This window comes from Mytilus californianus, unplaced genomic scaffold (genome assembly GCF_021869535.1).
Source record: "Mytilus californianus isolate M0D057914Y unplaced genomic scaffold, xbMytCali1.0.p SCAF_8, whole genome shotgun sequence".
NCBI lineage: Eukaryota > Metazoa > Mollusca > Bivalvia > Mytilida > Mytilidae > Mytilus > Mytilus californianus.
Genome location: NW_026262734.1, coordinates 43,625,109 through 43,641,293, shown reverse-complemented (window position 1 = coordinate 43,641,293; position 16,185 = coordinate 43,625,109). Strand labels below are relative to the sequence as shown.

General features: G+C 34.9%; 1 protein-coding gene across 1 annotated transcript in view; it reads right to left on the bottom strand.

Moving 5' to 3' along the window:
* Positions 1 to 3,948: 3,948 nt before the first annotated feature.
* LOC127712037 (ultra-long-chain fatty acid omega-hydroxylase-like) overlaps positions 3,949 to 16,185 on the bottom strand; it is a 39,087-nt gene continuing 26,850 nt past the window's right edge. The window contains exons 9-11 of the mRNA XM_052218203.1: positions 11,217 to 11,299; positions 6,592 to 6,657; positions 3,949 to 4,125 (exon numbers count right to left, since the gene is read on the bottom strand). Of these exons, the coding sequence (XP_052074163.1) occupies positions 3,999 to 4,125; positions 6,592 to 6,657; positions 11,217 to 11,299 (276 nt within the window). The 3' untranslated portion in view covers positions 3,949 to 3,998. The remainder of the gene's footprint in view (positions 4,126 to 6,591; positions 6,658 to 11,216; positions 11,300 to 16,185) is intronic.

Sequence of the window (16,185 nt, the reverse complement as noted above, 5' to 3'; positions counted from 1 at the left end):
TTTTTATAAATGTACTGCTGTTGAGTTATTGTCTTTTAATCCCATTATTCGCCCATAGTTTTCCGTATGCAGTGACCTTAACTACGTGACTTCCCGTTAAAAGGTCAGCCACACTACAGCGCAAGTGGGAGGGAAAACCGTGATGACAGAATGTAAACTAACGTGCACTGGAAGGTAAATAGTAAAAATGGATTCTTAAAGAACAAATAAAATACACCAAATCATTTAACAACTGTTACGAAAAATAAAGGCAACAGTAGTATACCGGTGTTCAAAAGTCATAAATCGATTGAGAGAAAACAAATCCGGGTTACAAACCAAAACTGAGGGAAACACATCAACTATAAGAGGAAAACAAAGGAACAGCAGGAACACCGAAGTGCAACAAAAACAAACGCAAACACACACAGAAACAAACTATTTGATAACAACTGCCATATGCCTGAAAATAAAAATTGATAAACAAATGGAACGCATGGAAAATATGAAAATAGGTATCATTGCTCTATCAAATGACTTTTTCTTGTTATGTGCTCCACGATTCTGTGTTGATTGTTTATCAAAGTCACGATCCGGTAAACTTCGGTAACACACTCGAAAGTTAATAAACATGAGATCAACATTCACTGAATGAAAAATTATTTATCGATAATACGTTCTAGATTAATAATAAATGTAAAAAACGCGTACAGAGGACTTAGTTTAGTATTATATGCATTCATTAGTCAATAATGTTCTGAACATTTTAATTTCAAGAAATTCATTTCATATGACTTTAAGAAGTGCAGAAAAATTAAAACTTACTGCTAAAAATAACCGTGCAATCATTTCATAAGGTTAAAAAACAATACCCTTCAAAATCCACGGAACAGTCAAAATGTTGAATACATAAATGTTCTATCTTATGCCTGTAAAAATGAAAAAGAAATAAGGAACAATGAAAACCATAAATCAAAGACAACAGACAATACGATAGCTATAAAGATATTTGAGGAAAAGACAAACAACAGTCAACAAAACAATACACAAAAGACTAAACCGCAAGGCAACATGAGCTGTTCAAATCATCCGTAATATTAAGAAAACCGGAAAACTTGTTTTTTTTACAAGTGAGATACAGGTTAGAATAATATTTTTTCTTCAGCATTACAATTTTAATACTTCTTGATCTGACTTTCATGGCTAGTTCCTGCATTAGCTGATCCGTGTGGTCTATTGGTAGGGTCCTCGGTGGCCGAGTGGTCTAAATAGTCAAGCTACTGTTTCACTTGCCAGTCAACACTGAGGCTTTGAGTTCTAATTCCGCACGGGGCAGGTGCACTCGACTCCAATCTTAACAGACTAGGATTGTCAGTTTTCCTACCGAAGGTCGGTTGTTCTCTCCAGGCACTCCGGCTTCCTCCACAAATAAAAACTGACCGCCACAAAATAGCACAATAATGTTGAAAGTGACGTTAAACACCAATAAATCAATCAATCAATCGTCTGTTGGTAGCACCGGGGTTGCAAACTATAGTCTGTATCATAAATTGGAATGCAAAATACTCAACATACTGTAAATATATATTCTCTTATTTCTTATTCGTAAATTTTCTCAAAATTAGATGCAAACATTTTATTTTTAGTGTGATGATCTGAACCTGTAGGTTATAATGGAACAAGAATAAATACGCTCAAAGGAAACATAAATATATATTTTTACAGTTTTATTAAGAATGCAATCGTTGAAATTTAGATTTACATTAAGGCAGATATAATGACGAAGATGTTCTGGTCCTGCAGAGATGCTAGAGTAAATACTAACAATGATTGAGTCACAGCAGTCCTTCTTCATTAGTAAAATCCATTATCATTTGTTTCAGTTGATAAAATGAGTATGTGTATCAATGTCAGTTGGTCACTAAATCTGAACATCATTTCTTTTTAAAATTTAGTATATTTGTGAAATTAACTTGATAGTTTCAAGTTTTAAGTTTACATTTTAGTAAACAGAAGACATAACCAAATAATGTTCAACTAAACAAACTTTATCCTTGTAGTTTTTCAGTATACAAAATGGGGCCAAGGGGACAAAGAGACTTGGAATTTAGATCTTTTTCACCCAAATTGGTTGTTTTGTGGGGTATTTCTTAGTCAAACAGTAAACTATTCTTCAAACACTTCTAAGGATTGCTTTCTTATAAAAATTATATGACAATTAATCCACCATTTTCGACATAAGGAAATGCCTGTACCACATCAGGAATATGACAGTTGTTTTCCATTCGTTCGATGTGTTTGAGCTTTTGATTTTGCCATTTGATAAGGGACTTTCCGTTTTGAATTTTCCTTGGAGTTTGGTATTTTTGTTATCTTATTTTTTAAAATGAAAATAGAAGAATGGCAGAGTGTTATTTCTATTTCTACAATCTTACTATAAAGTTTGTTTTCTATTGTTTAAAAAATAGAAAGTTCTTCCTTTTGGATGCATAATCATTAAATATTGTAATTGTACAGCTTTTTTCATTTTATTCTAAAACTAGTAGTCACTTATGATTTTGAATAAGATGGAGGGAGGTATTAAGTAAGGTGTACTGGATTCTTTTTTTTTATTGAATCTTATCAAACGAGCATAAACAATACTAAGCAACTGATCTGAACACCAATCAAATCAAAATTTTTTTACACTATAACTGGATAAAAGAAATTTGGAAAATAGCAAGAAGTAGTTAAAAAGCAAGACAAAAAAAATCTGAAGGAGTGACTATTGTCTGAAGGTGTGAGAATTTTACTGCCGATGATTTATTTTACCCATGTATTTTTAATCGGAAAAATAATGATATTTGGGGAGTTCATTTTGATTTTTCATAGTTTACACATAACAAGCCCAGTTTTTTAAAATTAATTTGCAGTATATGTACACGATTTAAACATTCTTTGAGTTTGCATTCGGTTAATTGTTTGTCTTCGATGTGTTTCGTATTTCCCTCTGTGCACCTCTCTGGTATATTCATACTTTTACAAGGTTATATCAAAGAATTGGAGTAATAACTATTCCTTCTCTTTATCTTGACTGGATATCTTCGTCTCTAATAACTTTACCGATTCGACATTGGAATCTCAGATGTTGTACGTTTTTAAAAAAAGTGTGTCATGGAAAATACAGTTGAACTAAAAAATACGGTGTCAAAATGGGCTTTTATGACGGCGGTAAAATGTTCACTAGTAGTTTAAAGTTCTTCGCTACAATGTCCTCCGCCTGTTGTCCTGAAGATGTGTGTTGTTTTCAAAGTCTTTTTTGTCGTCTGGACGACGCATTAACGGATATCCCACAACTCTTAACTTCAATCGATTATAAAGCTGAAAATCTGTATTATAGAGGTAATTGTATATTTTTTCAGATTTAGTTAGGGTCAGGTAATTCCAAATTATCGTCTTCTCTGTTGCTCTATTTTCCCTAGAGCATCCCCAGTACCTGATGTCTGTACAAATATTTGTGATTCCGTATCTACGATGAGTTAATATGATACATTACACCGGAAATTTAACTTCAGAAACAAACGTGGTAAAGTAACCAAATGACAAGGAGAGAATTCAACTGACATATCCAAGATGAAAAATATATGCTAATGACATTTATATGCTTTACAAAAGATTTTTTTGGTGCATTATTAATGAATTAAAATTTTTCAGGATATCTGTCTACGTAGTATAAGTTTCTCTGATAAAATTTAGAATAGAAATGGGGAATGTGTCAAAGCGACAACAACCCGACCAAAGAGCAGAAAACAAAGAGCAGAGACCAATGGGTCTTCAACACAGTGAGACAATCCCTCACCCGGAGGCGGGCTTCAGCTGGCCACTAAACAAAAATGTGTACTAGTTCAGTGAAAATGGACGTAACACTAAACTCCGAAATATATAATAGAACTAAAATTAAGAAACATACAAGACTAACAAAGGCTAGAGTTTCCTGACTTGGGACAGGTGATGGCTATGTTTATAAATTTCATCAGCTTTTAAACGATTTGCCACTCCTTCTCCATCAAACGATTTTCCAATATTACTTTGATTCCATGTGTTGCCCTCATAATCAGTTCTGGATTGATTTCATAATTATGGCCATCTACCAATGATACTTTGTATCTAAAATAAAAATTAAACAATTCTCATTAATTGATATAATTAATTCATTTATTATATACTTAGTAGTAAATACAGATAAATTGTATGTGTAATACAATCATTGGCAAGCGTGCTGTATTAGCCACCCGTGATGATATCGATATCAGCACGGTTGCAAAGGCTTTATCACACCTTTAATCTGTATGACGTCACGTCATCGATTGCAGTCACTGTTGCAAACCCTAATCTGTATGACGTCATGTGAAACCTATAATCTGTATGACGTCATTTCAAACCTCCTTATCTGTATGACGTCATGTCACATAAAAAGCATCTACGTGAGATATATAGAGAATATCATATGGCTTATTCAATATCACATCCGTATCAACCCAAGACAGCAATATAATCCAAAGAGCTCTGCTCGAGGGATTATATTGGTTGAGGGTTGATACGGTGTGTGATATTGAAAAAGCTATATCATATACACTTTATTATATACATATACCTCACGTAGATGTGTTTAATGTGACATGACGTCATACAGATAAGGGGGAAAGAAATGACGTCATACAGAATAGAGGTTTGACATGACGTCATACAGATTAGGGGTTTGATAAAGCCTTTGCAACAGTGACTGCAATCGATGACGTGACGTCATATAGATTAAAGGTGTGATAAAGCCTTTGCAACCGTGCTGATATCGATATCATCACGGGTGGCTGATACAGCACGCTTGCCAATGATTGTATTACACATACAATTTATCTGTATTTACTACTAAGTATATAATAAATGTATTTATCATATACTTGTATAAAATATTACTAAAATTTTACAGTTCAATAACATTTAAAAATATCAAAAGGCTATGAAAGGATTACTAGGTTTATTGATCAGATTCCTAAGAATTTCCTCAGCGGGCTGAAAAAGGAACCTTTATTGACTGCTTCCGGAATGTTATCGCATGCCTTTCCGTTAATTTCCGTGACGTTTATCACATGCAACGTCGTGCATTTCCGGAAATTTGTTCGAAAACGACAACACAGAGCGGAAAACCGCAAGTGATTTAAGACTTTTCACAAAATGTTTGAGGAGCATATTTTCAAACTAAGTTCATGATAACTGTTGTGACAAGATAAATAAAATGCTTGTAATATCAATAAAAATAATTAAAGTTAAGAAATTTTTATTTGGTTGTCTGTAAATTATTATCTAAAAATTCATGGAAAGACAAAATTTTAATTAATAGTTCTTGTCTGTGTTTCTTCTGTTGAAGTATATGATAAAAAGATAATTACATGTCATTTATCATATCAGACCCTTTATCGGCCCTCGTTCATGATATCAGCCCTCGAGCCTACGGCTCTTGGGCTGATATCATGACTTAGAGCCGATAAAGGGTCTGATATGAAAAATGCCATGTAATAATCTATACATAATAAAGTGTATATGATATGAGCAGAGCTCTTGGGATTATATTGGTGTCTCGGGTTGATACGGATGTGATATTGAAAAAGCCATATGATATTCTCTATATATTGCTACCCAAGAACTTTTGTTGCACGATATCCTTATCTTACATATAAGAAAGTAGGTTTTATTCTAAACGGGAATTTAAATTCACTGATATATAGTTTTTTTACCAGAACTGATGATGCAGAATAACGGAACATTAAGGGGAAAATAAAGGAGGTCAAATTATGATCCCCCCTTGTAGCATTAAAATATCAAAAAAACGTTATAAAAATCTCAATATACTCTATCATGTAGAAATTTACTAAATTTAGCATCATGAGTCCACTTTCCTGCACAAATTTGGTAATATTATTTTTGACCAAGACACGATGGTCAAAAAGTAAAAGAACAAAAATACCGAACTCCAAGGAAAATTCAAAACGGAAAGTCCTTTAACAATTGAACGAATGGAAAACAGCTGTCATATTCCTGACTTGGTACAGGCATTTTCTTATGAAGAAAATGGTGGATTTAACCTGGTTATAAAGCCATTATGTATCCGGACTTTTTCGTAGCGTCGGGTTTAATCAATTCTAAGCAAGTAAGCAATTTCTTGCATTTCATATCGTGCGGCGTTTCATGATATGTGTACATCAACTTCTCATTTACTGCTACTTGTCTGTTTTAATCAATATCTGTGTTGATTAATGTCTTTGTTATTGTCATTCATTTTGTGGACATTTTAGTGACCAGTTTTGTATTGCATATCTATCGTTTATATGAGATCCTTAGGTAGTTATAAATTATGTTATGACTTAATTGAATGGTAGTTCAAATAAATATATATTAATCCTCGGATCTAAATTTTGCACAAAATAACATCTGATTTGTTGTTATTAGTTTGTTTAGTTTGTTTAGTTTGTTTTTGTTTGTTTGTGTGGTGTTTTTATTTTTACTGAATACTATAAAAAATACCATAAAATATTGTCAACAACAGTTTTATTTCATTGATTAATAACATCTACAAACCTCTGAACTAATCTGCTGATGATAACTTTTATTTCATTCATTGCAAAATTTTGCCCAATACAATTCCTGAAATAAGAATAAGAATAAAAGCAGAAGTGGGGTTTTCGTCAATGAACCAACAGCCTAAATGTACTAACACAAAATCATATTATATTAAGTTGTAAATGAATTTAATCACATACGTACATAAAATCTCTTTATATAATATTTTATTTTACCCGAGTTCATATATAAATATGAATACAGAATCATTTTCTATAAAAATATAAAAGTATAGAGCATAAGGTGTAGTTCCTATCCGAACAAAGCAACATTATACAATTAATGTCTTTTGATGCGGTAAATATGTGGTTTAATTGACTTTTGAAAAAAAAAAATGATATTCACCGAGACCAACCATCAAAGTGAATATCAGTTTTTTAAAAGTTAATTATATTACATATTAATCGAAACCAAAGACAGTAATTGTAATATTCCGTATTCCGAGAGAGAACATGTATGTAATGACAATTATTTACCAAAACAATTGTACATCAAACGATTTTACCGTAATTATACAAGTCAAAATAAGCGACTATTGCGAAGTGAATATAAATTTTCCGCAGGTGAATATTTATAGAATAACTAATCCAAGAATTCAAATATAGAAAAAATATACATGTGAAATTATTCGGTTTTTATTTCACTGGTAAATCATGGTAATTCATTGCAACCAATGCAATAAACTGTTTTATTCAAAAACCAATACATATAGAAGAACCTACTAAAGTTCTATCAATATGGAATACATTGTTTAATTAAAACGAATTATTCGTTTATTCGGCTTTGAGCGTTCCTGTTGAAGGTAAATAAAGAAAAGCGTATCGGAAGCATGAACTCTAGTTTGTCTTCATTTTTTAACCCCTTTACCTTGATCCTGCAACTGATGTCTGTAAGGATGTCTGTCGTATGTTATCTCCCTTACTTTGATCCAGCAGCAAATGGTATGTAGCTGTAAGGATGTCTCTCGTATGTTATCTCACTTATCTTGATCCTGCAGCAAATGGTATGTACCTGTAAGGATTTCTGTCGTATGTTATCTCACTAACCTTGATCCAGCACACAAATGGTATGTAGCTGTAAGGATGTCTGTCGTATGTTATCTCACTAACCTTGATCCAGCAGTAAATGGAATGTAGCTGTAAGGATGTCTGTCGTATGTTATCTCACTAACCTTGATCCAGCCGCAAATGGTATGTAGCTGTAAAGATGTCTGTCGCATGTTATCTCACTAACCTTGATCCAGCAGCAAATGGTATGTAGCTGTAAGGATGTCTGTCGTGTGTTATCTCACTAACCTTGATCCAGCAGCAAATGGTATGTAGCTGTAAGGATGTCTGTTGTATGTTATCTCACTAACCTTGATCCTGCAGCAAATGGTATGTAGCTATAAGGATGTCTGTCGTATGTTATCTCACTAACCTTGATCCAGCCGAAAATGGTATGTAGCTGTAAGGATGTCTGTCGTATGTTATCTCACTAACCTTGATCCAGCAGCAAATGGTATGTAGCTGTAAGGATGTCTGTCGTTTGTTATCTCACTAACTTTGATCCAGCAGCAAATGGTATGTAGCTGTAAGGATGTCTGTCGTATGTTATCTCACTTACCATGATCATGCAGCAAATGGTATTTAGCTGTAAGGATGTCTGTCGTATGTTATCTCACTAACCTTGATCCTGCAGCAAATGGTATGTAGCTATAAGGATGTCTGTCGTATGTTATCTCACTAACCCTGATCCAGCCGCAAATGGTATGTAGCTGTAAGGATGTCTGTCGTATGTTATCTCACTAACCTTGATCCAGCAGCAAATGGTATGTAGCTGTAAGGATGTCTGTCGTATGTTATCTCACTTACCATGATCCAGCAGCAAATGGTATGTAGCTGTAAGGATGTCTGTCGTATGTTATCTCACTAACCTTGATCCATCAGCAAATGGTATGTAGCTGTAAGGATGTCTGTTGTATATTATCTCACTAACCTTGATCAAGCAGCAAATGGTATGTAGCTGTGGGAATGTCTGTCGTATGTTATCTCACTAACCTTGATCCAGCAGCAAATGGTATGTAGCTGTAAGGATGTCCGTCGTATGTTATCTCACTAACCTTGATCCAGCTGCAAGTGGTATGTAGCTGTAAGGACGTCTGTCGTATGTTATCTCACTAACCTTGATCCAGCAGCAAATGGTATGTAGCTGTAAGATGTCTGTTGTATGTTATCTTACTTTCCTTGATCCAGCAGCAAATGGTATGTAGCTGTAAGGATGTCTATTTTATGTTATCTTACTTACCTTGATCCTGCAGCAAATCGTATGTAGCTGTAAGGATGTCTGTCGTATAAAATCTCACTAACTTTGATCAAGCAGCAAATGGTATGTAGCTGTAAGGATGTCTGTCGTATGTTATCTCACTAACCTTGATTCAGCAGCAAATGGTATGTAGCTGTAAGGATGTATGTCGTATATTATCTCACTAACCTTGATCCAGCAGCAAATGGTATGTAGCTGTAAGGATGTTTGTCGTATGTTATCTCACTAACCTTGATCCAGCAGCAAATTGGTGTAGCTGTTGGGATGTCTGTCGTATGTTATCTCACTAACCTTGATCCAGCACACAAATGGTATGTAGCTGTAAGGATGTCTGTCGTATGTTATCTCACTCACCTTGATCCAGCAGCAAATGCTATGTAACTGTAAGGATGTCTGTCGTATGTTTTCTTTCTTACCTTGATCCAGCAGCAAATGGTATGTAGCTGTAAGGATGTCTGTCGTATGTTATCTCATTAACCTTGATCCAGCACACAAATGGTATGTAGCTGTAAGGATGTCTGTCGTATGTTATCTCACTCACCTTGATCCAGCAGCAAATGCTATGTAGCTGTAAGGATGTCTGTCGTATGTTATCTCACTAACCTTGATCCAGCAGCAAATGGTATGTAGCTGTAAGGATGTCCGTCGTATGTTATCTCACTCACCTTGATCCAGCAGCAAATGGTATGAAGCTGTAAGGATGTCCGTCGTATGTTATCTCACTAACCTTGATCCAGCAGCAAATGGTATGTAGCTGTAAGGATGTCTGTCGTATAAAATCTCACTAACTTTGATCAAGCAGCAAATGGTATGTAGCTGTAAGGATGTCTGTCGTATGTTATCTCATAAACCTTGATTCAGCAGCAAATGGTATGTAGCTGTAAGGATGTATGTCGTATATTATCTCACTAACCTTGATCCAGCAGCAAATGGTATGTAGCTGTAAGGATGTTTGTCGTATGTTATCTCACTAACCTTGATCCAGCAGCAAATGGGTGTAGCTGTTGGGATGTCTGTCGTATGTTATCTCACTAACCTTGATCCAGCACACAAATGGTATGTAGCTGTAAGGATGTCTGTCGTATGCTATCTCACTCACCTTGATCCAGCAGCAAATGTTATGTAGCTTTAAGGATGTCTGTCGTATGTTTTCTTACTTACCTTGATCCAGCAGCAAATGGTATGTAGCTGTAAGGATGTCTGTCGTAAAATATCTCACTAACCTTGATCCAGCACACAAATGGTATGTAGCTGTAAGGATGTCTGTCGTATGTTATCTCACTCACCTTGATCCAGCAGCAAATGCTATGTAGCTGTAAGGATGTCTGTCGTATGTTATCTCACTAACCTTGATCCAGCAGCAAATGGTATGTAGCTGTAAGGATGTCCGTCGTATGTTATCTCACTCACCTTGATCCAGCAGCAAATGGTATGAAGCTGTAAGGATGTCCGTCGTATGTTATCTCACTCACCTTGATCCAGCAGCAAATTGTATGTAGCTTTAAGGATGTCCGTCGTATGTTATCTCACTAACCTTGATCCAGCAGCAAATGGTATGTAGCTGTAAGGATGTCCGTCGTATATTATCTCCTTTTACCTTGATCCAGCAGCAAATGGTATGAAGCTGTAAGGATGTCTGTCGTATGTTATCTCACTAACCTTGATCAAGCAGCAAATGGTATGTAGCTGTAAGGATGTCTGTCGTATGTTATCTCACTAACCTTGATCCAGCCTCAAATGGTATGTAGTTGTAAGTATGTCTGTCGTATGTTATCTCACTAACCTTGATCCAGCAGCAAATGGTATGTAGCTGTAAGGATGTCTGTCGTATGTTATCTCACTAATCTTGATCCAGCCTCAAATGGTACGTAGTTGTAAGGATGTATGTCGTATGTTATCTCACTAACCTTGATCCAGCAGCAAATGGTATGTAGTTGTAAGGATGTCCGTCGTATGTTATCTCACTAACCTTGATCCTGCAGCAAATGGTATGTAGCTGTAAGGATGTCTGTCGTATGTTATCTCACTTACCTTGATCCAGCAGCAAATGGTATGTAGCTTTTAGGATGTCCGTCGTATGTTATCTCACTTACCTTGATCCTGCAGCAAATGGTATGTAGCTGTAAGGATGTCTGTCTTATGTTACCTCACTTACCTTGATCCAGCAGCAAATGGTATGTAGCTGTAAGGATGTCTGTCGTATGTTATCTCACTAACCTTGATCCAGCCGCAAATGGTATGTAGCTGTAAGGATGTCTGTCGTATGTTATCTCACTTACCTTGATCCAGCAGCAAATGGTATGTAGCTGTAAGGATGTCTATCAGTTATATCTTCCTTTAGAAACCTCTCCGGTTTAAATACCTGAAAATATAGCTTCATATATAATAAAAATAAAACAAATGATAAAACTATTTTGATTTTCATGCTTGTTTGATTGAATAACCAACAAATAGAAATTTCATGATAATCTATCATCATGATGCTGAAAATAGTAAAATTTAGCAATGCTGTGATACATTTTAACAGCCTTAACAAAAAAACAGTATCAGAGATTGAATTTATGCGCAATTACTGTCGTTTACATTTCAAATATCTAAACTGAAATTTAGTGAAATAAAGGTTACTTAATGCATCAAAATGTTGATGTTGCATGATCTTACAAATATGATTGCTTTATAACAAAATGTCACTACTTAAGTGACTTTTCTAGCTATCACCAAACATCAATTTTTCGAGGAGTTATTTTTTATCTTACATAGTTATAAAAGTTTTTCACACACATTTTCATTAATAATTGAATCTTTAAACCGAATTGGAATCTAATCTATGGAAGCGCATATGGTACACCCCTTGTAAAGTTATTTTGTTGCAAATAAGTTGGAATTATTAGTTAAGTTGTGTGTTATAAGCTGGATTCAAATCATCATGTGGAGACAACTTGTCGGAATAATGAAGAAAAAATTGTATTACAATGTCGACTTGCTAATATAAATGTAATGACATAGTAATAAGAAGTCGAAATGTTGAATTCAACTTGTTAACTGTTAAATTAAGTCGACAACTTGTTTATTTGATGATGAGGTAAAACCAAGTGACCATTTTGGAAAAACAGAAGTCTATTTTTAAATCGATTTCCATATGTCGTTTGTTTAATGTGCTTCGGATGAGTGTCGATATCCATTGAGTTCAAGTTCAAATTAAAGGTCGAGTTGTTGTTCAGAGTTATTTGTTATGAAAAGGGGGAACGGCAGTCAAATATCAATAAAAATGTACAAAAAAAATAATTATATTTCGGACATAAAGGGGGATATCCCCACACAACTTGGTCCGGCGTTTATTTTCCTTAGTTCTCAAATGGAATCGGTATTATAATAAATTCGTTGAGGATTCAACGGAACCCTCTGTCTCGCCTGAGATTGCTGCTGTTAGTGTAGAATTGTAATGTTGACAGTAAACAGTTTATTTTTCTGTGACATACAAAATTTGAAAACTAGTTTTAAAGATTAACTCCTTTACAAGTTTTATAAAAATTCATGGAGATTTACAAATTAATCTGGACAAAACAGTTTTATTTACTGCAAAAAATAAGAAGATGAGCAAAACCTTTACCGCATAATAAGCTATGAAAGAATCCGAAATGACATGTAAAACAACTCAAACGAGAAACCTATCGATCTTAATGACGCCAACGCCGACGCCACTACTACATAAAGTTAGGAGACGTGGTGTGATTGCCAATGAGACAACTAGCCACTAGATTTTAAATGAAGAGGAGGTAAGCAATCATAGGCAGCCGTACGGCCTTCAACAAATCGTATAGTCGGCTATAAAAGGCCACCACGTGGAAATATGAAATAATTCAATCGAGAAATGTGTAACGGCCCAATTTATAACAAATCAATTTACTAAAAACAAATATGAAACACATGAACCAACGAACACCATCGTACTACAGGCTCTTGACTTGGGACAGGCATATGCAGAATGTTGCGGAGTTAAACATATCTGTGAGCGCTAAACAGTAAGCCTAACCTGGGACCGTTGTGTAACAGCACAACAAAGACTATAAAATCAGTTGCAGCTGGCTAACTCAATATATCGGTATTACCGGCCAATATAAATTCATCAAAATCCAGCGTAGATCTCGATGCTCTCGAAGAATAGGCTGATCCTGTTCAACGATCTTCAACGTGAGTCACCTGTCGTGTTATTCGTGAAAATACAAACCCAGCGATTTAGTCTAATGCGGTAGGTCATCCTCGAGGAAAAGAGAACGGAATTGTGGTTACGACAATTGGATCATATATTATCCGTTGTTTCCCTGTAACTTGAGTGTGAGTTGATTAAAAGTGTTGTCTGCTCTATGATCGGGTTGTTGTCTCTTTGACACATTCCCCATTTCCATTCTCAATTTTATTTCATTTATTGACAACAAAATACAAGTATTTTGATTTGTGTCGATCCTGCGACATTAATGTCGCGGAAGTGAGACACAGCAAACCTTTATTCCGTCGTCGGTAATGGCGTCGGCGTCTTCGTCATTTAGATCCTTATGTTTCTCGTTTTGTTTTTTTTACATTTGTCATTTCGGGATCTTTCATAGCTTACCATGCGGTAAAGATTTTGTTTATTGTTGAGGACCATACAGTGACATATAGTTTTTAACTTCTCCATGATTTTGTATGTGATGGAGAGATGTCTTATCATACCACATCTTCTTATTTTTATTTAGGTATTTTTTTTTAGCAGTTAATAAAACTGTTTTGTCCTGATAAATTTGTCAATCTCCATGAATTGTTATAAAACTTGTATAGGAGTTAATGTTTTAGATCAAGATAAAGCATCTACAGAAAAAAAACTATTTTTTAAATTTTGTATGTTGCAGAAAAATTAACTGTTTACAGTCAACATTACAATTTTACACTGACAGCAGCAATTCAGGCGAGAAAGAGGGTTCCGTGGAATCCTCCACGAATTTATTATAAAACTGATTCCATTTGAGAACTAAAGAAAATAAACTGCCGGACTAAGTGGTGTGGGGATATCCCCTTATGTCCGAAATATTGTTATTTTTTTAGTACTTATTTTCTTATATTTTACTGCCTTTCCCCCTTTCATACCAAATAACTCTGAACATCAACTCGAACTTTAATTTTAACTTGAACTCAATCGATAGCGACACTCATCCGAAGCACATTAAACAAACAACATATGGAAATCGATTTAAAAATAGACCTATGTTTTTCCAAAATGGTCACGTGGTTTTACCTCATCATCAATTAACAAGTTGTCGACTTAATCAATTAACAAGTTGAATTCAACATGTCGACTTCTTATTACTATGTCATTACATTTATATTAGCATGTCGACATTGTAATGCAATTTTTTCTTCATCATTCCTACAAATTTACTTCAATATGATGTTTGATTCCAGCTTATAACACACAACTTAAATAATAATTCCGACTTATTTGCAACAAAATAACTTAACAAGGGGTGTACCATATGCGCTTCCATACTAATCAATGACAATTTTATGTAAAATATGTCGACATTCTATGGAAGTGCATATGGTACACCCCTTGTAAAGTTATTTTGTTGCAAAAAAGTCGGAATCATTAGTTAAGTTGTGTGTTATAAGCTGGAATCAAATCATCATGTGGAGTCAACTTGTCGGAATGATGAAGAAAAAATTGCATTTCAATGTCGACTTGCTAATATAAATGTAATGACATAGTAATACGAAGTCGACATGTTGAATTTAACTTGTTAATTGATTATATCGACAACTTGTTTATTTGATGATGAGGTAGAACCACGTGACCATTTTGGAAAAACATTATTCTATTTTTAAACCGATTTTCATATGTTGTTTGTTTAATGTGCTTCGGATGAGTGTCGCTATAAGTTCAAGTTCAAATTAAAGGTCGAGTTGTTGCTCAAAGTTATTTGGTATGAAAATGAGGAACGGCAGTCAAATATCAGAAAAAAAGTACTAAAAAATAATAATATGTCGGACATATTAAGGGGGATATCCCCACACCACTTGGTCCGGCGTTTATTTTCCATAGTTCTCAAACAGAAAAAGTTAAATAATTAATTTGCGAAGGATTCCACGGCACCCTCTGTCTCGCATGCGATTGCTGCTGTCAGTGAAAAATTGTAATGTTTACTGTAAACAGTTCATTTTTCTGTAACATACAAAATTTGAAAAATAGTTTTTTTTCTGTAGATGCTTTATCTTGATCTGAAAGAATAACTCCTATACAAGTTTTATAACAATTCATGGAGATTTACAAATTAATCTGGACAAAACAGTTTTATTTACTGCAAAAAATAAGAAGATGAGCAAAACCTTTACCGCATAATAAGCTATGAAAGAATCCGAAATGACATGTAAAACAACTCAAACGAGAAACCTATCGATCTTAATGACGCCAACGCCGACGCCACTACTACATAAAGTTAGGAGACGTGGTGTGATTGCCAATGAGACAACTAGCCACTAGATTTTAAATGAAGAGGAGGTAAGCAATCATAGGCAGCCGTACGGCCTTCAACAAATCGTATAGTCGGCTATAAAAGGCCACCACGTGGAAATATGAAATAATTCAATCGAGAAATGTGTAACGGCCCAATTTATAACAAATCAATTTACTAAAAACAAATATGAAACACATGAACTAACGAACACCATTGTACTACAGGCTCTTGACTTGGGACAGGCATATGCAGAATGTTGCGGAGTTAAACATATCTGTGAGCGCTAAACAGTAAGCCTAACCTGGGACCGTTGTGTAACAGCACAACAAAGACTATAAAATCAGTTGCAGCTGGCTAACTCAATATATCGGTATTACCGGCCAATATAAATTCATCAAAATCCAGCGTAGATCTCGATGCTCTCGAAGAATAGGCTGATCCTGTTCAACGATCTTCAACGTGAGTCACCTGTCGTGTTATTCGTGAAAATACAAACCCAGCGATTTAGTCTAATGCGGTAGGTCATCCTCGAGGAAAAGAGAACGGAATTGTGGTTACGACAATTGGATCATATATTATCCGTTGTTTCCCTGTAACTTGAGTGTGAGTTGATTAAAAGTGTTGTCTGCTCTATGATCGGGTTGTTGTCTCTTTGACACATTCCCCATTTCCATTCTCAATTTTATTTCATTTATTGACAACAAAATACAAGTATTTTGATTTGTGTCGATCCTGCGACATTAATGTCGCGGAAGTGAGACAC